This window comes from Colius striatus, chromosome 19 (genome assembly GCF_028858725.1).
Source record: "Colius striatus isolate bColStr4 chromosome 19, bColStr4.1.hap1, whole genome shotgun sequence".
Lineage (NCBI taxonomy): Eukaryota > Metazoa > Chordata > Aves > Coliiformes > Coliidae > Colius > Colius striatus.
In genome coordinates, this window is record NC_084777.1 from 5,099,821 (window position 1) to 5,126,253 (window position 26,433).

The 26,433-nt window shown below is 53.4% G+C and overlaps 2 protein-coding genes across 12 annotated transcripts in view; one reads left to right on the forward strand and one right to left on the reverse strand.

Moving 5' to 3' along the window:
* On the reverse strand, positions 1 to 25,047 carry PLPP7 (phospholipid phosphatase 7 (inactive)). Of its 10 annotated transcripts, XM_062011370.1 has the most exons (7): positions 24,924 to 25,047; positions 24,316 to 24,425; positions 23,624 to 23,758; positions 21,665 to 21,810; positions 13,919 to 17,961; positions 12,747 to 13,218; positions 1 to 848 (listed from the first exon to the last, which is right to left on the reverse strand). In XM_062011370.1, the coding sequence occupies exons 5-7, from the start codon at positions 14,273 to 14,275 to the stop codon at positions 484 to 486; spliced, it is 1,194 nt and encodes a 397-aa protein (XP_061867354.1). In that variant the 5' UTR covers positions 14,276 to 17,961; positions 21,665 to 21,810; positions 23,624 to 23,758; positions 24,316 to 24,425; positions 24,924 to 25,047; the 3' UTR covers positions 1 to 483. The 10 variants fall into 10 exon arrangements, with proteins under 10 accessions (XP_061867354.1, XP_061867355.1, XP_061867356.1 ...); XM_062011371.1 differs by lacking the exon at positions 24,316 to 24,425; XM_062011372.1 differs by lacking the exons at positions 21,665 to 21,810; positions 23,624 to 23,758; positions 24,316 to 24,425; positions 24,924 to 25,047 and adding an exon at positions 18,607 to 18,974.
* The window catches only part of FAM78A (family with sequence similarity 78 member A), a 13,961-nt gene continuing 5,839 nt past the window's right edge, over positions 18,312 to 26,433 (forward strand). Inside the window, exons 1-2 of one of the 2 annotated variants that reach the window (XM_062011381.1) lie at positions 18,312 to 18,927; positions 19,753 to 20,065. In XM_062011381.1, coding sequence (XP_061867365.1) covers positions 19,803 to 20,065 — 263 coding nt within the window. In that variant the 5' untranslated portion in view covers positions 18,312 to 18,927; positions 19,753 to 19,802. Of the gene's footprint in view, positions 18,928 to 18,970; positions 20,066 to 26,433 lie in introns of those variants that run through there. The other variant, XM_062011380.1, reaches the window with a different exon arrangement.

Sequence of the window (26,433 nt, forward strand, 5' to 3'; positions counted from 1 at the left end):
GGATTGGTGTGATTATTTATTATCTGCAAAGTGCCAGCAGTGTCCTGACTCTGCACAAGACACAACTGCTGGGCTTACCAAAAGAAAAAGCGTTGTGGCCAGAATCATTCAGCCTCCAAAAAGTTTAAGGGAGGTGTTGTCAGGAAGCATTCAGGCTCTGCCCATCCTGAGGACACCTCGAGGTGCTGAGGTGAACCACCCAAACCAGGCAGATCAATTCTCTCACCCCTAAAGCTTGCTGTTCAAGCACAGTTTGAGAACACGGCCAAAGCACGGGCATGGCCCTTGACTGCTAAAGTCCAATCCATTGCAAGAAAATATCGATTGCCTTGGGTTTTCTTTTCAGGTGAGAAAGCAACATTAAAAAATGCCACTACTCATGGAAGTTACAGCTGCTTCCCACAAACAACACGCAGAAAACACCGCCAGGGAGACTTAAAGTATCTGCTAGTTTCCAGTGGAAAGGCTTCAAGTCCCTCGTGTTCACCAGATGGATATCAACATCTGACACGTGTTGGATGACATCCATATCAACTCCACCAGCCTGAACTGTAAGTAGCCGAAAACAAAGCCAGACAGGACATCTGTGATGTGGTGCCGTCCGATCATGACGCGCGACAAGCCCACGCAGAGGGCCCAGAGGACCAGCAGGATCCTCAGAGGGATGGCCAGGACCAGGTGGTTGAGGAAGAACTTGGAGAGCATGGCTGCCCGGCTGGCGTGCCCGGCCGGGAACGCGTACGTGTCCATGGTCAGGTAGTCCAACAAGCCAGGGCTGATGTCGTACGGGCCCTTGCGCTTGGCCAGCTTCTGCAAACCAGCCACAATCATGATGTCCAGGAGCAGGGCTGCAAAATGAGAGATGGGGAGGGAAAGGTCTGAGACAGCAGCAGCACTGTGGGCACTTTGCAAGGCAGGACGTTCAGGGGTTTGTCACTGTCTTTGCACAAAGGTTTGGGTTTGGCTCCAGACGGGTGGCCAGGGTGCAGCTGCATGGAAACCCGCCCGCCCCAATCCTCAAATCACCACCCAAACGTTAGTTAACCCTCCCAGTTCACTCATGGAGAAGACAAATACCACTATCACCATCTCACAGTAGAGAAACCCAAACTGCATAGGCAAATGACCTGCCTGAGGAGGAAGAGAGCAACTGGAAGGGCTAAAATTAAAACTCTTGTGGCCCTCAGACTACTGGGCTGGGTGTCTCTGCTTCTGTCTTCCACCCCATGCTTTGGAAACCTCATGCAGCAAGGACATATTCCTTCCTGGGGTGGCTCAGTGCTGGGGTGACCAAGCTGCAGTGAGCAGTTGGTGGAAGGAGAGATGACCTAGAGCACTTTCTGGTGCCATCCTTTGTCCTCTCCCAAGCCCATCACGTCCCTCCTGCACAGACCCAGCCAGTGGGACCCCACTGCACTGGCAGATTTCACTGAGAGCATTAAGAGACAGAGAGCCAAGGGGAAAGCCAAGCAGTTGAGGCTCCAATGTTAGGACAGCAGCTTGCTGCATTGAAGCAGAGGGCAGGTGACATCCTCCTCAGTGTCCCCCACCCATCTTTCTGCCTTGGCTAAAGCACTGAACACCCACAAGGCATTTCATGTTTCTACTCACCTCTTGCTTGCTGTAGCTTTCTCCCTGTGAGACACCCCCTGCATCCCTTGCCCTGCACACGTGGTTACCCCTGGGAAGCTAACACACCTCTCAGCCTGAGAGAACCCAGGCTTGTGGCAGCAAAGGGATCATCCCTGCAGCTGGGGGTCTCAACACCAAATCACCATTATTCTCTAATTGCTTTGGGAGTGAAACCCATCAGCACTTGTCCTCATCACCCTCTTCTTCATCCCACCCCGTTTTGCCCCAGCCAACAGGTACTGTCCTTTCTATTTCCTAGCATTGATTTTATTTGTCTTTAACCCCCTCATCTGCTTTTCCCCAGCCTTCCTAATTAGTCAGAGTGCTGATTTCAGCTCCTTGCAGCAATGACAAGGAAATATGTCCCATTGTGAGCACAGCCTGCTCCCTCATCAGGAATATGAGGGGAATGATAAAGACCTTTCCTCGACAGCTGACAAGGTTTCAGGAGGATGGATGGGAAATGAGATGGCACATCTGAGGCTGGCAGCTCCTCCTGCCTGCTCAGCCCCTGGCAGGAGCTGGGAAGAGAGAAGATGTCACAGGGGCTCTGCTCACCCACCTCCCTCACCATGTCATCCCCACACACAGCCAGCCACCAGTATCACTTGGGGAGGGAGCTGGTATTTATCCTGGCCAAACTCTCTCCTCATGGGAGGGCTGTTTTTCTTCCTTGTCTGCAGGGTGAAGGGGGGACAGCAGGACCTCCTCAGATCTCCTGCCCACCAGGTCCTGTCCTGTGGGGCTCCCAGAGTGGTGGAGGGGAGATGAAGCAGAGGGAAAGACAGTCTCTTCTCCCAAGTAATGATAGGACAAGAGGAAACGGCCTCAGATGGTGCCAGGGAAGGTTTAGACTGGAGATTAAGAACTGTTTCCCTGAGAAGGTTGTTCATGCTGGGCTTCTCACCCCACCAAGGTGACCCCTCGCAGCCCTGATTCAGCAAACTGCTCCAGGAGCTGATTTGCAGAGCTCAGAGGCTGCACTGCCCATCAGTCCCTCCTCACCCTGGACAAGAGAAGACTCTAGCTCAAGCTTCTCCTGCTGAAGTCAGCAGCTTATCACATTGCTGAGAAGCCCAGCCAGGACTCAGGAATCAGCCTGGGCACCCTGAAAGATCCTCAGTGTCTCCTCTATAGTGTTCAATATACCCTCTACAGACCATTCCCCACCAAATCCACCTGTAGACCAGCAGCACAAGCATCATGTCCTACAATAACACGTGGTGGTCACCATTGTCCACGTGCTTACAATGTTTTTTACAGCCAAAGGTGATTTCAAGGCAGCTTGAGGGATGTGGACACATGTGCAGGGAGGGGTTCAGGGCACGGAGAACAAGCCAAAGAGCTCTTTTAATAATCCTTTCATTCAGAAGATGAATAAAATGGGCCTTCAGTACTGTTAGGTTTGATTTTCATCAAATGATGCATGGAAAGCCTCATGTGCCCACATTTGAAGATCTGAAGACACGACAGCATTAAACACAAGGTTTAATTTACCATTAAAAGGAAAAAACCCAAAGATCCTCCATCTGGTGCTTTTTCTGCCACTTCCCCCTGCACTTGCCGTTCCTCCCATGATAAAACTTATTAATGAAATGGGCCCAGGAGCCTTCCCTGCTCCAGCCCCCAAGGCATGTGGGGTCCCGCTGCCCTCCCCCAGCTCTGAGCCTCAGCAGAGTCCCTGCAAAGCCCCAGGAGCTGTGTTGCACCCCTGCCCTCTCCTGATGCTGCTGCTGCTGCCAGGCACTGCCAGAGTGAATCAGCACACAGCACTGCTGCTGACAGTGCTGCCAACAGCCCATGCCTCAGAAACAGATAGAAGCCCTGTTCCCTTCCAATTCCCCGACCTACACGCCCACTTGGACTTGGGCTTGCTTGGTTTTACCCCTTAATGCAACCCAAATCCTCCCTCCTCAGGCAGGCACATCCCTGGAGTGTGTCCAGAGACAGGCAGTGGAGATGGGGATGGGGCTGGAGCACAAGTCTGATGGGGAGCAGCTGAGGGAATTGGGGGATGTTCAGTCTGGACAAGGCTGAGGGGAGACATGAGCACTCTGCAACTACCTGACAGGAGGCTGGAGTGAGCTGGGGGTTGGTCTCTTCTCCCAAGTGACAGGACAAGAGTTGCTCCAGGGGAGGTTGAGATTGGAGCTGAGTCAGAACTGTTTCCCTGAGAGGGGTGTCAGCCCCTGTGCCAGGCTGCCCAGGGAGCTGGGGGAGTGCCCAGCCCTGGAGGGATCCCAAAGCCGTGGAGCTGAGGTGCTGAGGGCCATGGGTTAGTGCTGGGCTGGGCAGAGTGAGGGGAAGGCTGGGACTGTAGCAGCTTTGGGGGCTTTTCCAAACAAAAGGATTCTATGATTCCATGCCAGCATTACTCAGCTAAGGAACTTTCTCATAGACACCCTTGGTGGGTCCAGCTGCAGCTGGATGTCTGCAGTGGGAAAGGTGCCTGCTGGCTACTACAGTGGTTGCATCCAAAGCCCTAAAGCCTTGCACCTGCCAGTGCAGTCCCAGACACCTGCAAAGCAGCAGCATCACCTTCATTCTGCCCTTCCCGACATGCAAATCCTTCAGGCTGACCCAGCTGAAGGCTGGAGGAAATACAGACCCGGGAGAGGACATAGAAGGGAGCCTGCCACTGATTTACCAACCTGCACTGAGCAACACTGCTCTCTGAAGCCAGACAGGGCTGCCAGAGGCATAGCAGACATGGCAGAGTGCCACCTGACCAAGGAGGGAGATGAGAAGAGTAAGAGATTTTAAGTTTAAGCATTTTTTCATCATTCCCTTCTCTCAGATCCAGGTAGCATTGGGTTTAAAACAGAGGCAGCACTGGATGTAAGATCCAGGTAGCATTGGATTTAGAAGAGCAAAGACAAGATTAGCTCCTGTCCATCACTCTTTTCACATTCTTCTGAAAGAAATGATCCAGAATTTCCCCTTTGAGCTGGTGTTGAGGGAAACAATCCTTCAGATTTCCACTGCAAAGCCATCACATCACAAAAAGCCCCGTTAGCATCTACAGCTTCCTTGGAGTGCAAACCCAAAGAGCCTGGGACAATTATAGCATCAGAGATCACCTTGGTATTGTAAATAGCCAACATCTGGCATCAGATGCACAGTAAATGAGCTGAAAGTGAGCCCCCTGGGCAGACATTTCATATCTATTAATAAGAAAGGGAAAACAATTATCTGCCTTGCTCCTACCACCAAATGAGGAGCCCATTAAGAGCAGAGGGGTGAGCCCTGCACAGGCAGGGCACAAGGACAAAGATGAAGCATGAGCGCAGCAGAACCAAGACAAACCTCAAAGCTCATGTCCAGAAGAAGTCGAAACAGCTGGACATCCCCAAACACCACGAGGCCCTTTCTGTCCCAGTGCCTGAGGCGCCATCTCTGCTGCTGTTCCCTTATGGAGGAGGGGCTGAAAGAGGCTGAGGATGGGGCATCACCCTCAGCATGCCAGGCAGCTTCTCCAGGGACAGAGGCAGATTCCAGCTGGGATGTTTGCACAAACATGTTATCTAAAGTGCAGCTGAAAAACAACCTGGGTACAATGCTGGGGGTGGAGGGGGGAGGAGAAAAAGAGAAAGCCAAAAAAGCCCTTGGGCTTGTCTGCTCCTGCAGCCATGATTCACATGACTTCACACACATGGGGCTGCTCACATGAGCCAAGGCAGCTCTCCAGAGCCTGTGACTGGGATCAGAGTCCCATGGACTCAGCCTCCCTGAACCTCAGCTGAGCACACGGGCAGGGAAATGCCCAGCAAGGAAGAGCGAGCCCCTCCTGTGAGCTCAGGAGGCACCTGAGGCGGGAGCAGATGTGCATCAGCCAACCCCAGCAGCATTGCAAAGCACAGACAAGCTGCCATTAACTCATTGCCTGGGCCTCAGAGGCTGCATCCAGCTCTGGCCCCCGTCCTGCCGTGCTGGGGGACGCACCGACCCCGCTGAGGTGACATGTGCTCCCTGCCACAGCTGCTCAGGCCACACAGAGGGACAAGGCTGCCTTTGAAGGTCCTGTATTTCCCAAATTAGCCAATCTCACTCAGGAGTGAGCCCTGGGCAGATGTCACCATTCCCTTTCTCTGTTTACTTACATGCCCCCTCCTACTGCTTCTGAACTCCCCAACTCTCCCGCAGGCATTAGGCTCCCTGACCTGGAAAACGAGCTCTTTGCAGCCTTGACTGAGTTGACATTCATGAAAGATGTAGGTTTCAAAAGCATCTTCACCCTCTCTCTCTGGTGGAGTTGGTGGCAGCTGGAAGAGCTTCACTCCTCTGGAAGTGAACTCCTCTATTCCATTTTCTTCCCCAAACGTGGCACTACAAGGTGTGAGAGCTGACAGAAGGCACAGATGGTAGGACACGGTGAAGAACCAACGAATCAGACTCTGCAGCGTTTTGAGGGGAGGTTATTTTTTGGCTGAGCAAGCAGCAGAGTGGGGTAAGTGGCCATGGGGAGGTGAAGAAATGATGGAAAGCAGCATTGTGCAATTAATTAAAAAAAACCCTCACTCAACAACTAAAAATAGACCCACTCCATCCTGATGATTGGAAACAGCCCTGAGTGCAAACACAGGCTGCCTGCAGCTCTCCCCTTGGAAATACTGTGCCCCTGGGAGCTGGGCAATTTGTATCTCAGCATCACTTCCTGAGGGGGGCTGCTCAGCCTGGGGATGACATGGAAACGAGAGAAGGGCTCGTGTCAATGGGGAAAATGAACTGAGCAGCCCTCAGGATGGCTCAGCTGCCTCCCAGAAGGGTTCTGGCAGCTTGCAAAGCCCCTATGCACTGTGGCAGTAGTGCAGGTAACATCAGCACCTCCCAGAACCACACACTGCAACACACACAAACACAATGGCCCCGGACAGGATGAGCTGGAGGAAGAGAACTGCTTGGGGCTGGTGCCCAGCAGCATCTCCCAGCCCACAAACACCCTTGGACTCAGCACTGTTTAGGCTTATGTTTACATCCTGCTGCCTTCAGTAAAGCAAACTGGCAAAGCCAAAATAACTGGGGCTGGTTCTGTGGTGCTCTGAGGGCACACTGAAGACCTGGATCAGTCAGGTCTGCCAGCATCCCTGTATCGAGGGAAATGGGGAGCGAGCCCAGGACTGATCCAGGAGCAAACGTGGCACTTTCTTCCAAGGGGAGGAAAAAGACAATTCACCTGATTCCCCTCTCAAATCCCCATCCTCCACCAAGCCTGGCTGGGAGCAGGAGACACAATGAGCTCTCCCTGCCCACTGGTCCTCCCAGCAACTCACCTCACTGGCAACGCTTCTCCACCTTCCTCTTCCCAAGCACTGCTCCTGTCAAGGCGCGTTAGAGGCAAACGCACCTTGGGAATCTCCCTTTGGGCCAGAACACAGCTCAGCTTCTCTGTCAGGGCTGGGTCTGCCCAAGTAAAACAGCTACTGTCCCCTTTGAGCTCCAGGCAGGGGCACTGGGAAGCTATTCCTGGAGTGACAGACACAAGGATGACTCATTTCCCTTGTTTATTCTCCCTTTTCCCATTCAACAACCCTCACGCTTCTTTTCTCTTTCACTCTGTATTCAGGCTCTGGAACATTTCTCCTGCTCACTCTGTGTGAGAGTTGGGTTTCAGCTTGCTGCAGCTTCCCCAAGGGCTGCACGCTGCTGGCTGCAGGGCTGGCAGCATCCTCAGCACCAAACAGCTGCTCAGGACCTGAGCTCCTCTCGATGCTGAGAGATACTGAGGGGCTGATCAGACCCTACACAGGTCCCTGGAAATACCCCCTGTCTGCTACAACCAGAGTCAAATGAGTCCCAGCCTGTCAGTGACTGTCCTTTATCTGAAGGGACACTGCAGACTTGCAGAGCTGCCCTGCAGTGAACAGTATACATTTGGTACAGAGGAAGCAGGCAGGAAGGGAGGGGGAAGGGAAGCTGGGAGAGCTGGGCATCCCTTGCTGTTCAGAGAGGCCTGAGCTCAGCTGTGAAGGGGTGAAGGGTGAGGACAGCATCCACCAAAGGACCGAGGACTTTAACTGATGCATCTGGGCAGGACAACAAGAGGCAGATAAGCAGCCTGATGTGATGAAGAGGAATATTTAATGCCAGGCTGGACTGAGATGCTGGATGCAGGAAGTGAGCATCTGTGTGGTTTCCTCTGCCTGGCACCCACCATGGGTCAGCCACGTTGGGTTAACTGACATTTAAACATTTCCACCTCGCTGGGCAGATGTGCTGGAAACTTACTGAGGTCTCAGTGGGCACTGACAGGGGCTGGGAAGGGGCTGCATCTCCTCCATGTGCCAAGTTTTACAAAGAGGAGACGGCTCATGCAAAGTGCTCTCCCCTTCCCTGCCAAAACGTCATCTGCCCCGTCTAGCTCGGAAAATCCCCAGCCTCACAGTGGGAAAATGAAAGGGGAAGAAGTAGACACATCTGGCCCCAAACCATCTCTGGGGTTTAGGAAGCCCTGCTGCATATGGACTGACCCATCTGCCATGCAACTCCCCAGCCTCTCTGCTGCGTCTGGGCTGCCGAGCCCCAGGGCTCAACAGGATGAGCCTGTCTGTACTTGCCTGGGCATCTCACCTACTCGGTGACTTTTACCAGCAATGGGCTGTACTATCTGGGTTTTCACCACAAGGGCTCGAAAGGAAAGCAAGACAACACCTGAAGCACCTCTGTGTTGTGAGAGCAGAGCCAGTGGGGTCTCGAGGGGCCTGGTGAAGGCATTTCTCACTCTCTTTCCGTCCTACGCCACCACTTTCCTGACAACCTGGTCTTGCTTGGAAGCTGCTGGGGCACTACAGAGTCCATATATCTTTTAAAAACATATATATATATTGCTCAGGATAAACTCACAGCTCTGCAGGGGACTATGCCTCAGAGCATTATGGCTTGGTTCCCAGACAGACTAAAGCTAGGACAGTACTCAGGGAGAAGGCTGGAGAGAGCAAGATTTGCCTTCATGCTGACCTTCAGGAGTGGAGAAGTGACCCTGGGCTCGTCTCCTTTCCTCCTTCTATGGCAAGCCAACCCATCCTCAGCTGCCACACTGGGTATCACATCCCAGTGCTACATCCACACCCTGAGGCACTGCTTTGCTGCACAGAGCAATGCTCAGTGTCAGAACCCAAAGGCCAACCCGTGCCTCTGAAGCGGGATGCAGAGCCAGCTGGTGATGGATGAGGACTGGGACCTGTGTCACTGAGACAGCAGGCAAAGAGACCAGGGCTTTCTCTTCTCCTAGCCTGAATACCTGTTTCAGAAAGCCACAACCAAGGCAAAACCAGTTAAGGGTGAGTATTTCAAACCAAGCACAAAGATGTGGTTTATGTGCAAGGGTTGACCAGGCAGGTACCTTCTGACAGCAAAGGCACGTGGCTGGGCTGCAGGCAACTAAACAAGTTGGTGATTTGGCTCTAAACACAATAGGTGGACTTCACCAGGGTGACCACCTTGGGCAGATGACCACATCCCAACCCCATTGCAGTAAGAATGTGCCTGGACCTGGAAAGACCATCAGTTTAATGACATCAATCTGTTTTAGCTTAATTAATAGGATGAGAAGAAATTATTTGAGCACCATCCAAAATGCTGAAAGACAGAAAGAGATGTTGACCAAAAGAGCTATTCCTCTGAAGAGGTGGGGGGATGCAGGCACAATGGGGGGAAGCAGAGGGTCAAACTAACCTGAGGGCACTTGTGAGAATCCTGACCACTGCAGCAGTACAGAAATGGTTCTGACAAGTTCACCCTTGCTTGTAATTGTCCATCAGATTGAGCATTTGGGTTTTATCCCTTAACAAATTGAACAGGAATAAATTAAGGGCTGTGCCACAGCCTGTATTTTGCCGTGGGTTAGATCAATGATCCAAATGTTCTTTGCTGCCTTTGCAGTCAATGAATCACTAAATTTGGATCTGCACCCTCACCAGATGGATCAGAACCAGAAAGCAAGGTACTGCTTCCCTCAGGGTTTGAAAGAGTTTCTGTCTGGTTCTGGAGCAGATCTGGACATTTTAATGGCAGTTTTATACCTGTTTCCCACCTGAACACCCGACTGCAAGGTTCAAAAGGCTTTCTGAGTACCTCAGCTTTCACAAAAACCTTGTGATTGCAGAGAAAAGTTTGAACAGTCCCAACAGTTCCAACAGCAGCAGACAAATGAAACGAGTTCTAAAGCTGGGGGGGTTCCTGAGCTGTGATTTTCTTGGTTTGGCTGTGGGGGGTGGGTGCAGACTTTCTTCCTGCCTCTTCGACAGCCAAGGTTGGCAATGCTGAGACAGCCTTCCTGAAAGCACATTCTGGCAGAGGGATTTTTACAGTGGGCACAGAGATCTCACTTCTCCCATCTTTTCAGTAACAGGCTGTGAGTGTGCTTCTCTGGCTGTTTGGCATTTGCTGGAAGAGACTGTGATGAAAAGAAGAATCAATAAATTCCATCACAGATGACAAACATGGAGGGAAAACATTGCTTGGGGATGCTAATCTACATCTGCAGTTGGGATGGATGGAGCATCCCGGGGTCAGAATCCCTCACCCTAAATGCTCCCGCCTGTGTTTGGCAAAGCTCCTGCCATGAGCTCCTCGGGCACAAGTGCCCCCCCTCCATCTGCAGTGGTGCTTCTGCCAGGCTCCTGGGCCCATTTCAGCAGTCTCCTGTCTCTTCGCCTTGAAAGCCTGATTGCAAATCCTAAACAAGTGCTCTGTGATGGGCTGGCTCGCTGCCCAGAGACTGCATCAGAAATTCTGCTTGATGTCTCAAACTCTCAGCAAGCAGGGGGAAGGGAGGAGAGCCAGGAGAGGTAAGGAAGGGGTAGTGAGGACAACCCCAAATTCCCCGCTTCCCTCTTCCCAGAAGACCAGGGAAGCACCAGGAGGTTCCCTTCCCTTTGCCCTGTCCCTCCCCAGTGGGGCTTTACACCACGTTCTGATGGATTTGAACTGCAGCAAGTCCTGCCATACCCTTCCCATTTACATGACACCTCACTTCTCATGGGATCTGCTGGGGTCCACCAGCCCCACGCTCCCCAGCCAGGCTCCTTTCTCAGCAATGCAGGTGTTTGGGCAGCAGCAGCTTGGATATTTGGAGTTCCCAACTGCAATCAATTTGATACTTATCAAACCAAGGCCATGCTCACAGTGAGGAGCTGCTCATGGGGTTACACAAGTCCTGCTGAGGAAGCTCTGACAAGAGAGGCTCAGGGCACCTTGGCCAGTCCCACCAATCAGTGTTGTCTACTTGAAGAGCAAAGTAGAGCTCTCTGGAGGCTGCCAGACCTACAGAGCTGTCAAGTCACGTTGTAAACTAGTCCTTCACACACTTAACTGATTTCTTTCTTGGCAAGCAGAGAAGAAGGATGGGAGTAGAGTGTCAATGCAAGGAAGGAAGAATTCAGAAACTCTCCTGAGTTGTCCTCAGGCAGCACATTTGAGCTCAGAAGACCCGGAGACACAGGTAGTGGTGCAAGGCTGAGCTCTCCCAGCAACCACCTGATACTCAAAGCTTCCATGTGACCAGGAGGTGGCTTTGCATTTGGCCTCCTCAGATGGCAACAGAAGGGTAAGAAAACCTTTCTTGTTCTGAAGCCAAATGTGGCATCAGCTCTTTATAAGGATCTCAAATACTCTGGAGTCACAGAGGTCAGTTTTCAGGCTCCGAAAGCGTCAAAGGCTCTCGGGTCAAGAGACATCTAGAAATGTTGGTGTTAGTCACCTACTATTTCATCCTCATGCCCTTTTAAATGGAGCTTCTTTTCTCAGTGAGAGGTTGACCCAGCACACGGAGGAGCCCCGGGAAGAACTGCTGACGTCGGCAGGCTCCGCATCACACAGATGCTATTCTGGCTCCTTCCCTGCCATGGCCTCCCTTCATTAGATGTCACAGCACGAGGACAGTCTCTTTCAAAGGCAGAGGGGAGAAAAGGCAGCTACCACTGTGCTTTTCAAGCCAGTTCAGCGCAATCTTTGTCCTTGCTGAAGGATGAGCTTGGGAAAAAAACCAACCCAACACCCAGGGCCATGTTGCAGAGCCTGTATCACATCACAGTTGGTCCCTGCAGACAGGACGTCCCTTTCCTCATGTGCCTCTGCAATAAAGTGTCCCTATGTCCCCTCCAAAGGCTCCCTGAGTAACAAAGGCCTAAATCCAATGTTTTCCATTTCTCTTACCAAGCAAAGCAGGAGCTGTGATCACTGTTTTCTTGGGGAGGGTGAAACACGGGTGGATGGTGGCCAGATGAGATGGTAATTAGTCACAGAGGAAAAATATAGTGACACTAAAGGCAGAAGAATGAGAAGGGCAATATCCTCAGGCCAGGGTGGGCTGGGACCAGGAGCTAAGGCAAGCCATGCCCGGAGCTCAGCTTGGTCACAGGTGGAACATTGGTCCAGATGGGTGGGACAGGCCCTGCTCAACTGAGAAGGCAACTCCTTTCACACATCCCAACCCCCAGAGACAAGGACACTGACCAGCACACAAGAAAGGACTAGCAGGGGAGACAGAAGGATCCCAGCCCGTCTGCACGGCCTCTGGGTCAAATTAGCACATGGAAATGGGGACAGCAGCAAGAAAGGTCCTCATGGGAAGGAGGATGCAAGATCAAACCGCAGCAGGGAAGGAGACGGGACTCCATCACGCCACAGCTGAGATGTTGACACAGGGTCCGTTCAAGAAGCTGGTGAGGGGATGGAAATCTTTATTTCTCAAGGATGTTCTCAGGAACTGAGGAGCAAAGATTGATTTTCTTTTTTCCCCCACCTATCAAGCCACTGAGGCAGGTGACTAGAGAATAAATGACATCACTGCTGGAATCTACCTGCACATCACAGACTGCACATCCTTGGTCTGGCTGGACAGCCCTGCCCCATGCAGCACCCAGGGCCTGCTCATGCTCTGTGGGTGTCACCAGCTACCAGGATGACTCCATCCCCCTCAGACAACTTTTTGCTCCATCCATCACCCACGGTACCCAGGGTGGAGGCAGCCAATAAGTGCAGCATTCACCCCAAAGGTCATCCCCCAGCCTCCTGAGCACAGCCGTGGCTGGGAGCGGGGCAGAGGAGGAGTCCCAGGGCTGTCCCTTGTGACCAGGGCTGGGCTAACCCGGCGGGGAGGGAGGTTTGCCACTCACCTAGCAGCAGGTTCATGAGGACCTCTTGGCCTGCCAGCGTGCTGCTCTTCACCAGGCAGATGAGCGTCCCCGCAATCCAGGGGATCCCGTGCCCCGTTATCCCCAGGAGGTTAATCATGGAGCGGGCACCCCCCCAGGAGGAGCCTCTGTTGGCACACACTCCCAGCCTCTTGGACATGCAGATATCAATGGCCAGGAGGGAGTTGAAGGCGATTCCCTTGAAGGAGGGGTTGAGCTGCATGCAGTCCTCTTCGGGCAGCTGCTGCGACTGCCTCCGCTCCTTGGGGTTGCTGCTCTGGGCACCGGCTGCCCCGGCCTGGCCGCTCTGCTTTCTGCCGGAGCTCCTGTTCTCCTGGTTCCCCTTCAAGGGCTGATTCAGGGAGAGGAACTCAGCCCTGTTGAGGACATTTTTCCTGTCTCTTGCCCTGGACCGTGGCTGGGATGCTGGCATTGCAGTCTCTAACGGAACCTGCTGTGCGAGTACCGGGAAGCAGAGAAATTCCTCTTCTCCCTGCAGAAAGCTTCCCCCGCTCCCACCCTCACAAGCTGTGAATTTGGGAAGCTACAAAGGTTCCCCTCTGTTGCAGTTGCCCCCAGCACAGACTGCAGCTGTTAAATATAGAGTAAGGAATGCACATGGCTGTTTACTTCATGGGCCTAGCAAGCTTGGAAGGAAAATTAATGCTAGGCTTGGCAGCCACTCCAGTGCCAGGGAAAAAGGTTAAACAGCCAATAGATTGGAAGAAGAGGAGGGAAAAGCGTTGTGCCAAAGGTTGGTTGCTTCTGGCCTGGTCTATTTAAATCTTCCAATTGCTTATTCCCCTGGGCTGCAAGGGAAACTGGGAAATGTAGTTTTTTGCATTGCAAGCCACATTCCAGTATCAGAGAGCCAGAGCTGGAGGCACTCACAGCATCCCCCGTCCCCACAGCAGCTGGCACGGCCCCTGCCCTGGGCTGTGCAAACTCTGAGGCTGGGCATTGCTCAGGGGCTTCCCCACAAGGGCCTTTCCCTGGACATCCTCTCAATTTATCTGTTCTGCAATCCTTCACTCCCTGCCAGGGCACCCTAAATGCCACCTTCCTCTCCCTGGCACGGATACCTTTCAAACACCACGAGCCCCATCCTCTCTCCCCGCTCACGCTGCATCCCTGCAGCATCTTCCATCACTCACCTCGTCCCTGGGCCCAAGGAGAAGCAGCACCTGCCTCCTGATTAAAAGAGACAAGACACCGTTAATGAATTCCCATCCCCCTGCCCCCAGCGCTGAGCGTGGCCTCAATACCACACACTCTGCTGCATCCTCCAGCTGCAGATCCCACACTGACCCAGCGGCAGCCCCAGCCACAGCCCCGAGCTGCCGGGGAGCAGCAGCACAGGTACCAGTCCCTGGGGAGTGGGCACCGTGGGCTGGGGAGGAGGAAGGCTGTCTGCAGTGTGGGCTGGATGCCATGGGCTCATGCCAGACCCTGGAGAGTCCTCCTGCAGAGGACAGGGAAGATCTTCCACCCCTCCTGGCATTGTGCTCCATCCCTTGGTCTGTGCACGGCTGCCGTCAGCCGCCCAGCTCCCCACCACAGCCCCTCAAGTATCTCCCACTGGGTGAGCCCCTGAAACCATCTCTGTGTTGCAGATCCAGTTTACAGGTCTGAATGATCTTGCTACAGTCCCTGACCCACAGCCACGGGGATCTAAGCCCCAAGCACCTCTGGGAAGAGATCACCAGCTTGTCCTGCCCAGGGGACAGCAGCCACCCCCTGAGACAGATCCACCTGGGCTGCCAGCACTGAGCTGCCTTTCCTGGCCAATGCCACAGCTCCAGACCACTCACAGGCTCAAGGAACAGAATTATTACTATGAAATAGGCTGGAAATTCCCCATGGACAGAGAAGTAGAGAAGATGAGTATCACACCGAGGAGCAGAACATCTCTTGCTGTCAGTGACATTTGCTCACACAAATGTCCAGTTACAGAGGTGAGAATTTGTATAGATCTATTCCCTGGGCATCAGGCATGCAGGTATCTTTAAAAGTCTTATCCAAAATGCACTGGAGAGCTAAAGTGCTAAAGGAAAGACAGTTCTTGGCTTTCTAAGATAATCAGAAAAATGCTGTACTTTGATTGCATCCATAGTCCTGAAAATCCTGTAGATGAGCTACACATCCAGCCTGTGCCTGCCTGACCAACAGCCTGGCCAGAGGTGAGGGCAATGCTTGGCCAAGCAAGTGCCAGATGTCCTGAGGAGCCCTTGTCCTGGGCTTTGCTCATATTCTCCCCCTAACAAATCAAAGGAAAATAACACACAGCAATTTGTTCCTGAATCACACTCTCCGGGAACCTGCCCTCAGCCTGTAATGATGATCTTAGCCAGGGCAAGAGCTCATCTCTCCCTCAGGCACCCCCCCTTCAGCCCATAAACCACAGCTCCATCAGCTCAGGTACCATCTGGGGCTGTGGCAGCCTGGCAGCATGCACAGACACTGCCACACACCGACACTCACCAGCTCCTCTCCCATCACTGCCATTCCTGCACTATCAGGGCAGTCAGTGCCTATCTCCCTGCCCTCATCCCACTGCCCAGCTCCGAGGCTTGTGGAAAATCTCAGCCCACCTGACATTGGCCAGGGAGATAACTGTTGTCACTGACTTGACTTGGCTATAGCCATCGCTGGATGGCCTCCCTGTCTCCCCTGCTCCATGCAGGGCTGCTGCTGTCTGGGGCTCTTTGCAAACATCAGTGGGCAAAGGGTCAAAGCTGGTGGTCAGGAATCTGCAGGAATAGTCACACTCCTGTCTCCCTCCTGCCCAGCCTGGGATGCTGAGCGTGTTCCCCAGGAGCTGTCACGGGGAAAAAAGTACCTGGAAAGCTCTGAGAGTTAATTTAATCTGGTGCTGGTCTCTCTGCAGACACTGACATGAGGGAATTTCTCTGCCTCACACACAGAGCTCCCCCAGCCTCCTTGTAAAAACCCAGCTTCACACCTCAGCAAGAGTACCTCGTGGGAAGGGGTGGGAGGAAGGGCAGTGCAGGATGCCAGGAGTGCCAGCAAACCCCTGTGAAAGGTGCAGCAGCAAAGGAGAGCAATTTGGTCTCTCCTGCAGCCAGGCAGGCTGTCCCCACCAGTCCCAGCTACAGGAACCAAGCTGGAGAAGGAAACATCCCAGTCCCTGCACTGGGGCTATGAGGAGCATCATCCTGCTGCAAGACAGCCACAAAACCAGGGGATTATAAATATCCTGCTCTGCCAGGGCTATTCCAGTCCTGACACCCTGATCCACACAGGTCATCGAGCACCTCTGGGAGAACACCCAGACAGACAAATCCAACACGCTCCATCCACCCACTCTACTTGCCCCAAGCTGTGCTCCCCCCTGCCTGGCAGCAGTCCCTGGGGCTGGGGGCTGCTGGCCACAGTTCCCCAGTAGCCACAGCCACACACAGCATCAGCCCAGTTCCCCAGTGGCCACGCAGCCCACGCTGGAAACTGGAGGGACAGCAAGGTCCCCTTTCTCCGCAGTTCCCTGGCAGCTCTGATGCATTCAGCCTCTGGCCAAGAAGCAGCTCCTGCAGCCAAAGTGAACCTGCAGTGTTCCTGGGTGGGATTCTTCTAGGGCCAAACTAAAACACAATATTCTGCAGCATTTAGAGCCCAGGCAGCAGTGCCAGTCCCGGTAGCATGGCGTGGGCATTGCCTCTGCTGGGCTGCTTTTATTCGCTGCTGCTCAGATGGTAAAGGGGAGAGTCTGGATTTCAGTAAAGCTGGGAAATGTGGTGAGAGGACACAGAGGCACAGGATGCTGGGGGAGCAAGGGCAGGAATGGAACACAGCTGTGCCATGATGAGGTGGGGACAGGCACATCGGAGGAGCAGCAGAAGGAAATACAACTCACAGTATCACCAGACACTCCTAATTCTTCCCTACCACAGCCTGGCCTCACACCTCTGGCAAATCCATCAGCGAGCAGCACGCTCCCGGGCACAGGAACAGTTCTGTGCACAGCTCAATGCAGCCACACTGGGGTGAAGTGTGCTGATGCCTTAATCCCTTACAGCAGCACGATGGAGACAGGCAGCACCAAAACCCAAAGAAAACTCCAGCTGAAGACAAAAAGCTGATTTAATTAGAATGAGATAATGCAATTTCCTAGTTGTCCACAACCCCAGAGACAGCGAAGCTGAAGCAAGACCTGGCTGAAGCTTCAGCAGAGTCGCAGAACATGCAGTTTCACCAGATCCATAATGCTCTGAGAAACTGTGACAAGCTTGTTTGAAAAGTGTGAAAGAGTCTTGGAAATGTCAAAGGATTTCAGCACCTTCTGGAGGCTGCTGAAGCAACTGGATATTTCATTCTGAGATGCTCATTTCATTCTTTTTTGTACTAAGTGGTAGTAAGCTGCTGGTAACTGGAGTGTGTTCTTAGCTTCTGTATCAGCTGCAGGGCCAGTGACTCCAATTGTGCCCTTTGCAGAGATTGGGAAGTTGAAAACAAAGACTCAGCCAACGCTTTGAGAGACGTGCAGAAGAAAAACATGATGATATAGACTCTGTGGTTTTTTTTCTACCTGCTGTGGGTGGAAAGGAGCAAATCTGCCTCCCCTCGTGCGGTGGCTTCGCTTGTCAGGATCACCCAGTAGCTCTGGTCTCTCCTGCCTGCCAGAGGGCAGGAAGCAAGAGCCAGGCACTGCATGAGCTTATCAGACCTGCTGAGAGCAGGAAGGGCTAAAAGACATTTACTCAGCTCTGCACTGCTGTACTGCACCACGGCAAAGCAATTTTTACCTCTCAGTTCCCCAGGTTTCCTATTTAGAAACAGGTCACAGAGGATACACACATCCAGAGCCCCGTGTAAGGCTCACCAAACAGCAGCTACTGCCAAAAAGCCAGACACGCGCCCCTCACCTGGTGCTCAGCCCCTGCAATTCGGATGCTCAGCTGGCTGATGGTCAGCAGGACCAGCCAGCAAAGTCACTCCTCAAACTCTCTGTAATAAAACTTTACAACTTTCCCACAGGCCGCTGCTGTCTCAGCACCTTCTCGTTCTCTATTCCAGCTACTCCCGAGTCCCTCTGCTGCTATGGAGAGCTTCGCGTTTGTCAGTCGCTTGAATCACAGCCCAGACAGCCCCGGGCTACAGGTTTTGCAAATGAGGAGACCAGCTCTTCACCAAATCTACCAACCGAGCTCCGGCTGGGAGAGGAGAAAGCTTCATCTGAAAACTGAAGTGAAAGCACATCGCAGTTAAATTAATTTAAAATAACAGAAAGGGGGAAAAAAGATGCTTCAAAAAACCCCCCCAAACTACATTACCCACAATCCACGGAGCTGGGGGAGGAAATGCTGCTTTTTGCAAAGGAGCTTTAGCTTCAACAGCTGCAGTTTAAAAGCGAAATGCAGGGGGAGGGATGGGACTAGGCGAAAGACGGAGGCAGGGAGCTGGGGGAGGTGAAGCCACGACCTGCTGCTGCCCCACCGCCGGGGCCGGGGACACGCGGCGGTCCCTGCCCGGGGACGGGGAGCAGCCGGCCGGCGCGTTGCGGGGGGCGCGGGAAAGGCTACGAGCGAGTTTCTGCAAAGTTTGACCCGGTTGCCTTTTGGATGCTGCTGCGGTGACCGAAGCGGGAGCTCCCTCCCGCCCAGCCCCCCCCCTCCCCCGCTCACACCGAGGCTGAGCCCCGGGGCCGGCTCCGTCCCCGTATGCGCGAATGTATTGCGGGAGAGGAAGCCTGCGGCAGCCGGGAGGCGGAGGCGCCGATCCCGCTCCTCTCACCTCCCCGGGCATCTAGCAAAGAGGCGAAAGGAGAGGGCAAAAAAACAAGAGACAGAGCGAGAGAAGGAGCCTCCCCCTTCCCCTCCCGCCGCACCTCGCCCCCGCGCAGCGCTGGGAGCTCGGAGCCCGGCGCGGTGCGCGGCGGCCGGGGCCGGGCGGTGCGGCGGGTGCTGCGCGCTGCTCCCCCCGCCCGGGGCCGCGGGATGCGGTGACGCCTTCAGAGGAGCGTGGGGCCCACGCGTGTGCGGGGCAGCCCCCACCGCCCGCCCAATGAGCCCCGCCGGCTGAGACACACAGCCGGTTCGCCCGGGAGCGGCGGCAGCGGGAGGAGGAAGGTCGGACACCCCTACGGAGACTCGCTCGCCGAGGAGGAGGAGGAGGAAGGGCAGCCGCGGAGCCGGCGCCCCCCGGGCCGGTGCGTGGCGGCGGGATGGCGGGGGCGGCGGTTCCGCGGCGCTGAGCGGGTGCGGAGCGGCGCGGCCGCGAGCGGGGGAGGCTGCGGCGGCTGCCCCCGCCCCGCTGCGCACCCCCCGCGGCCGCCTGCGGGACCAGGACCCTCCGTTCAGCCCGGACGGCTTCGGCTATTTCTAACGGGGGAGGGAAAAGAAAAAAACGCAAAGCCCCAAGCGCCGGCGGCAGCGGCGGAGGAGCCGCCGAAAGCGGAGATCTGGCCACTTTGTGCGTTTTCCAGCCGTCGTTTCTTTCTGTTATTATTGCAATTTTGTGCGAAAGGAAGTTATGAACAACTGCAAGTCAGGAAGTGGAAATCCACACCGGTTGTGACAAGCTGGGGCTAAAAACTATTTCATTATTTATATAGATGTGTCTATCAACATTCTGCTTTTCATCCAAAGAATCGAGGGAAATACCGGCGAGTCCCGTGTTTGAGGGTGAATGACAGACCGCATCTGAGGGAAGGAAGGACTAAATATATCAGTGAAGAACAACCACTGTTATTTATTGAACTCAAGAGACCTTTTTTTTTTTTTAACCCAAAGACTGGTTGAGTGAGAGATTTAATGGGTCATTAAAAGGGGGGAAAAAAGCAATTTTAAAGGCCCTTTTGCTTCTGAAGTGCAGCTAACCTCAAAAATAGGAGCAGTGCTCGTAAGAGAGAGACACCAGTTAAGGCTCTACACGATGATTTTTCTATCCTATGGATATCAGTTCTGAGATTACAACCCAAGAAGATCTGTAATTGATCTAGCACCTGATAATTTCAATGCCTAATATTCCCCAGGGTTGCTGGAGTACCCTGGGCGCTGCGTGGGACTTTACTCGGGCTATGCCATGGGCTGTATTCAGAGCATTAGCTGCAAATCCAAAGTTTTCCGGGAGAGCATTTCAGTGATTGAAGTCAAAGCCTCCATCGATCCCATTCCCACCAGCATCGACGAGTCCTCCAGCGTGGTCCTGCGCTACCGCACCCCTCACTTCCGAGCCTCTGCCCAAGTGTTGGTGCCCCCCATTCCCAAGAAGGAGACCTGGATCGTGGGCTGGATCCAGGCTTGCAGCCACATGGAATTTTACAATCACTACGGGGAACAGGGAATGTGAGTATCTGCAAGAGCGCGGGCGGGTGCGTGTGCCTGGTGGGAAGGGATCACGGCCTGCCTGGGAAATACTGGATCAAGCCAAAAATTAGGATCTAGTTGGTTTGATTTATTTAAAAACCCAGCTTTTCTGCAACTTAGCAGGACTTTCTCGTGTGTTTAAAACACAGGAGAGATTGTCCCTGTCCTTTCAAAGGAGCTGGTGCTCTTCTTTTCTAATGAAAAACCAAACCTTGCTCATCCTGTTAAGGACCCAAAAGCAGTGCTGTGCTTCTCAACAGCTTTAGAGCAGTACTGGAGGTCCTAAAATCCCAGATCTGCCCTGCTAAGACAGGCATCCCCCATTTCCAGAGGTGTTTTACATGGGGGCCATCCCCTGGCAGCCAGCTCCTCTCCCCTGCATCCCTCCCCATCCCTCCCAGAGTGAAACTCTGCAGTGAGAAGCCCCAGGGGAAGCTGAAAGCCAGTGCTTGTGGCAGGCTGCTGGCCCCAGCGTGCTGTACTGCTGCTGCAGTGGCCCACTGCTGGGAGCTGGGGAGCCCACCAGCTCTGGGAGCAGACTTTAATGGCATGGGAGCAATCCCACCTGCTTTGCCCACGGCAGCAGGCAGCCCACAGGGGGGAAAAAAAAAAGAGATGTCTTTAACCCACTGATGTTTAAGCCCTTCACATCACCTTGGAGAAGGGTGAAAATGTCACATTACTCTCCTTTTGAGTAATGCAAGTGTGGGTATGTACAAGTGGATGCGTGAGGCAGAGGAATCCAGGGGCTGTTTGCACACCAAAACCCCTGTGTTCCTGCTCAGACAGTTCCTAGCGAGACAGGAATGAGTCAAATTAAAATGTCACCTCCCTACTGTGAAAAGTCATCTCTCCCCAGTCTGTCCCCCCACCCCCTAGTTTGGTCACCAACCGTTGTTGCAGGCTTTTGGCCCATAGTTAAATCAGCAACAGCACCTGATCTCCAAACGCCTGCACAGAGCAGCAGTTCTGCAGCTCACAGTGCTGGGCAGGCTCCTGGTGCAGCAGCAATCTGTCTGTCCAGCCACAGGGACAAAACCTGACTGCAGAGCCCCGTGCTGGCAGATGGTTTGGGAGCTGGAGATGCTGATGCTGCCTGATCTCCTGGGGCAAGGGAGAAAGGATGGGAAGGTCAAGTCTAAGCAACCCTCCCGTCTGCTCAGCCCAGAGCCCTGTGCTGGGGGGATGCCAACTCAGCCTCTCAGGGGGCATCCTGGGTGGCTTAAAAAATAGTGAATAAGAAGGGCTGAGGGAGGATGGAAACACAGAGCAGAGCAAGTCTGAGTTACTGCAGTGCCTTCCTGAACACCCGCACGCACACCCTGACCCTTTTTCCCTCCCTCCTGCCTGTGAGCCCAGAGGTGGACACGGGTTCAGCATCACAGACATAAAGCAAATAGGTGCTGGAGGATGGGGAGCAGGAGGAAGGGCATGCCAAGAAGCAGCCAGTTCTGTCCCAACATCCCCTCTCTCCTCAAGCAGAAGGTGCCTTGAGACACAAACTGGCACCTGGCAAACACCAGCAGCGAGGCTCAGTGAGGGAGCAGACCAGCTTATCTTGACTTTAAAAGTACTTACAACAGGCCTGAAATCTGTAGGCTTTTTGGCTCCAACACCATCTTTAGCAAGGACAATTTGTTGCTCAGATGTTCCCAATTCCAGGCCTTTGGGATTTGCATGTGTAATTCTCAGGCTCATTTAGAAATCCTGTCGTTAGCCACCAGCTGCAAGGGGAAACAGAAAAGTCCACTGTATATAAATACAGCTCCTACCCACCAAAATAAAGAGGACCAAGGAGAGAGCTGTTCTGCCACTGCTGCTGTGGGCTGCAAACCTCAATGTGTCCTTTTATTTCTCTGCACTTGAGATGTCCTGTGTTTTAAAATGAGGATTTGGAATGGTCTTCCCTTGCTGGAAAGCTCTGAGATGAAAAAAGTTGTATCTATAAGCTAAGTGCTGTAAACAGGTGATCAGCTTTACACACTGCAGCTGTGTAGGAGAGCTATTAGCCAGGAAATCAGGGAAACAAAGATTTTTCCTTTTTTTCCCCTGGGAGCTTCATTGACATTTAACTGAGAATGCAAAAAAACCTGAAAGGAGTTACCCAAACATAAGTAGGAACTGGTCTGCTCCTCCCCTCCCTTGCTGTAGACCTGTCACCATCTGAAAGCTATAAATAAAGGCATTGGGGAGGAAAGGCCTCTTTCAACACCATTGAAACATGCTCTTGGAAGACCTTTAGAGAGAGAGAGACAGACCACAAACCTGTCTGAAAGGATGAGCCAAGCCTTTAGTTGGGGTAACTCAGTGGAGCAGCATCGGTTGAGTATTTGTCCCAACTTTCTGTGATGAAGAGGCTACTGGAACGTACAAGTTTTTAATCACTGCTTGGTCAAGCAGAGCCATCAATACTTAGAGCAGGCTTTGGATTAATTTTTCCCTGCCGTGCTCTGGAGCTGTTTGCTGTGTATAAGCTGGTCATTGCAGTGAGGCCAGGGCCAGCTGAGAAACCCAGGAGCAGATGGAGCGGTGCAGAACACTCCTGTAGGGACAGTGGCTACAGAGGGGATGATTTCAGCACACGTGGTTAAAAGTGACACTGACAGTTTGCGGGCTAAATGTGGGATTAATTTGAATGTAAAGGAGAATTATTAAAGCTCACATAACACATAAATACTGGCATTATTTTATGTGTAAGTCAGTGGGTGCTGCTGGGAGCACAAAAACCTCCAGGGTGAGGCTGTGGATGTGCTCTCTGACCCCTCTTCACGCAGAACTGGGGCAAACTCCCACTGGGCTTCGTGGCTGTATTGCTGCTGCCCTCTGAGCAGGGTTTGACCCTGTATCCTTAGGGAAGGATGCTGCTGTGCTTTGGGAGGCATCAGGATTAGGCCACACAGTTCTGACCTGTGTGGGAGCAGCTGGACCAGATCCCTGGTGGGATCTCCTGGGGTGGGTGCTGCTCTTGCAGCACCTGGGGGGAGCCGTGGCAGGGGTTGGGCAATGCCAGAGTGGCATTATCCAGCGTCATTTCTTCATCTCCATGGAGATGTGCAAGAAATGGTGCAGATGGAGATATGCAAAGCAGAGAGAGAAATAAATCAGAGTTAGAATACAATCAGCCAAGAATCTGGAGAAGTTTCAGGTAGATATTTCTCCCAAGCAGGACCTGATGGGGCAGCTGGGCAGCATTACAGCAGTGCTTTACATTACTGAGCATCACTCTCTTGGGAGATTTAATCTTCTGTGCCCTGCAGCAGAGCCTCAATGAACTCAGGAAATCAACTTGTCAAGAGAATAAACCCCCAGTCCTTGGTGGGGGAGAAATGCAATCAAGATGAGATTCAGCAAAGACAAAAAGGTTATCTTTTCTGTAGGAAGCCAAGGGAGGTCAGCTCACCATGGGCATCTGCCCTTCCAGGGCTTTAGAGGAAAAAGCTTTGCTGCCAATATGTGGCCTCTGGCTCTCAGCTGCACTGTAAGCACAGGCCTCAGCCCAGTTAAACAGACTGTCCACCCTGACTTGAGATTGCTCACCTCAACCAGCAGCAATCCTTCATGCCAGTTTGCAGTTAGTTTTCCTCCCCGAGCCGGCGTTCACCACACATCACTGCTGGTTCAAGCAACATGCAGCTGGAGGATGGGGGGAAGAGGCACCACAGCAGCCTGGCTCTGACAAGAGAACAAACAGCTTAAATTTCCTTCCTGTTCTTTGCTAGAACCCTGGCTTGAGTTGCCTGATGTGCTGGAGTAGGTGAGACAGGCACCATAAAGGATGCTTTAAAAACAAAGCAGCTCCAACTCAGATTTTCCTTCTTTCAGGCAGTCACCAGCAGCAGTGGGGGGGAGGCAGCAGGTAGGAGCAGGGATGTGAAATATCCGAGACAGCTTTTCACTGCACCCACACACCACACTGGTACCTGCAGGGAGCACAGCCTGCATCAGAGCAGGGCTTCTCTGGAGACATTCCAAACCCACCTGGACAAGGTCCTGTGTGACCTACTCTAGGTGCTCCTGCTCTGGCAGGGGGGTGGATTAGATCTTTCAAGGTCCCTTCCAACCCTTAAGATTCTGTAATTCTCCCCTTTAGGGAGCTGGCAGAGGGGAAGGGTGTTGGAAAGCACAAAGTTACGTGAGTCCATCTGGCTTGTGACTAAAAAGGAGCTGGATTTAAGGAACTGGGGCTGAGGATGCCGTAGTGCCTGTCTGAAGAGGTTAACCAAGCATACCCTGGCTGCAGAGGGCTGGAGGCTGGGCTTGGCTTTTGCTGCAGGTTGCTGCTGTTGGGGCAGTGGGGCAACCACCTGGAGGGCTCAGGGTAAGCTGGAGGCTTCATCTCCTGTGGCAAAATAGGAAGAAATGTGTCTGAACGAGGATGAGGAAGCTAAAAACCTACATCAAGCTCCTTGGCTGTCAGCAGCAGGGCTACAGTTGTGCCACAAGAAATAGGTCCAAGTTCCTTCTCCCAGTAGCAAGGAGACATTTATTGAGAGGTTTTCCTGACAGCTCCTGTCTCTGGTGCTGCCCAGACTGACTCTGTGGGCTTCAGAAATGGCAGAAACAGGTTTGTCAGTATTACAAGCCAGAATCTACTGAATTTGGAGCTGACCAGCTCTAGGGAATCCATGAAACCAGAGAGGCTGGTTTCTTTTCATGCATTTTCCCTGCTATTGTCAGGAAAGTGTTTACTGGGCACTTTCTTTGGCTCAACACTGCTACAAAAGATGCTGATGAAGCCAAAGATCATTCCACAATGTTCTTTCCAAAAATCATCCGACAGGCCAGTTGTTGGCACGTTATTTAACACGGACACGCTATGGAAGCAAAGGCAACCAACCTGGCTGGGCACACAGGCGTTGCTGCAGCAGCAGCCAAGGGGCAACCACCACCAGCAGCAACCATCACGCAGCCTCTGCTCCAGTCATGGGATCATCACAAGGCCTCATTTTGCTTCTTGTTCCTGAGCTGCACAAAGAAAGCATGATGGTTTTGAAACCCCAGGGTTAACCACACTCACTAGAATTAGACACAGCATGCTCCACAAAGAAACACAGGCCAGTTTCTTCTTCCCCATTCCTGCCCACGCCTTTTCTTAAGCAGGATGCGTGTCTGTCCCCCCTCCTGAGAGCAGCCACCAACATGCTCAGCTTTGCAGGAGGGTTTCTCAGGCTCTGCAGGCAGCATCCTGCCTTCAGTGACCTGCCCTGGCACAGCTCCACCATTTTGCTCTCCCTGGGCAAATTTTGTGAAGCTCCTGCAGTTCTGTACTGATCTGGGGACAGATAGATGTGGTGGGAATGAAGATGGGGCAAGCAGATTTCAGCTGACCAGCAGTTTCTGAGCACCTGCTTCTCCTGCCGTTTTCCCACCAGCCTCTGATCTGAGCAGCCCCAGCAGGGTTATCAGCCTCTTGTAGCATCTCAAGTCCTGCTTGGTCACCTCCACACCCACAGAGATGCTGTGGCTGCACCTCAGCCCCACACTCATCACGGGTAAACCTTCAGCAAGCCATCACATCTCATCCCCAGGTGACAGCCAATCTGAGTACAGGCCACTGAATGGAAAGTAACTCTAAACCAGCTGCTGAAAAGGAGAGCAAGAGCCCCAGGATGGTGTTTCAGAGCCGAGCTGTGCGGCAGGGAGGAGGTGGGGAGCTGCAGAGCACGACCCGCGCTCATCCTCCCGCAGAGCCCTTCCCTTCCCAGCTCTCCCCTAAAGCGTGGGGACGGGGAGCCAGGACGATTCTGCTTTAGCGAGCAGAGCGTATGAGCATCCCTCCGTGGATGGCGGTCCTGGCAGGACTGCTCAGGGATCTCCTTTTGGCTGCCTTCGCTAAAAATCTTCCAGGGCAAGGACTCCCTCTGCCTGCGGGCTCCGAGCTGGAGGAGGGGATGGCTGCAGCCGCCGGGCGGGAGCTGACAGCAGCCCGTAAATCTGCGGGGAGATGTCGAGCTTGCATAACCTCTGGTCGCTGCTGGGAGCATCCCCGCATCCCCCGGAGCAGCCCGCGTCCCGCTTTGCATGTCACGTCCCCGCCGCAGCCCTCCGCCCGCCCTGGCACGGGGATGGGACGCACGGGGATGGGGCGCACGGGGATGGGGCGCACGGGGATGGGGCGCACGGGGCGCGGGTTCGCTGCGACCCCCGCTCTCCTGCAAACAGAGAAACCTTTACATCCCCCGCCCTATCCTTTAGCTACAGCCAGACATTACAGCTAACCGCTGAACGATCCAGCGGTTACAAACATGGAGGCAGTTCACGGTCATTAAGTAATTAGCGATCAGAACAGCCTGGTGAGGGATGGGCGCGTTCGCCCGGAGAGGAGCGGCCGGTCCCAGAGCCGCGTG

Bases quoted from the DNA above. Each gene is read 5' to 3' on its own strand.
- PLPP7 (XM_062011371.1), bottom strand. From the start codon at position 14,275: ATGGAGCACAATGCCAGGAGGGGTGGAAGATCTTCCCTGTCCTCTGCA. The intron at 13,219-13,918 runs GTGAGTGATGGA...GTACTCGCACAG, and splicing joins TCCTTGGGCCCAGGGACGAG to CAGGTTCCGTTAGAGACTGC. The intron at 849-12,746 runs GTGAGTGGCAAA...CTCATTTTGCAG, and splicing joins CCTCATGAACCTGCTGCTAG to CCCTGCTCCTGGACATCATG.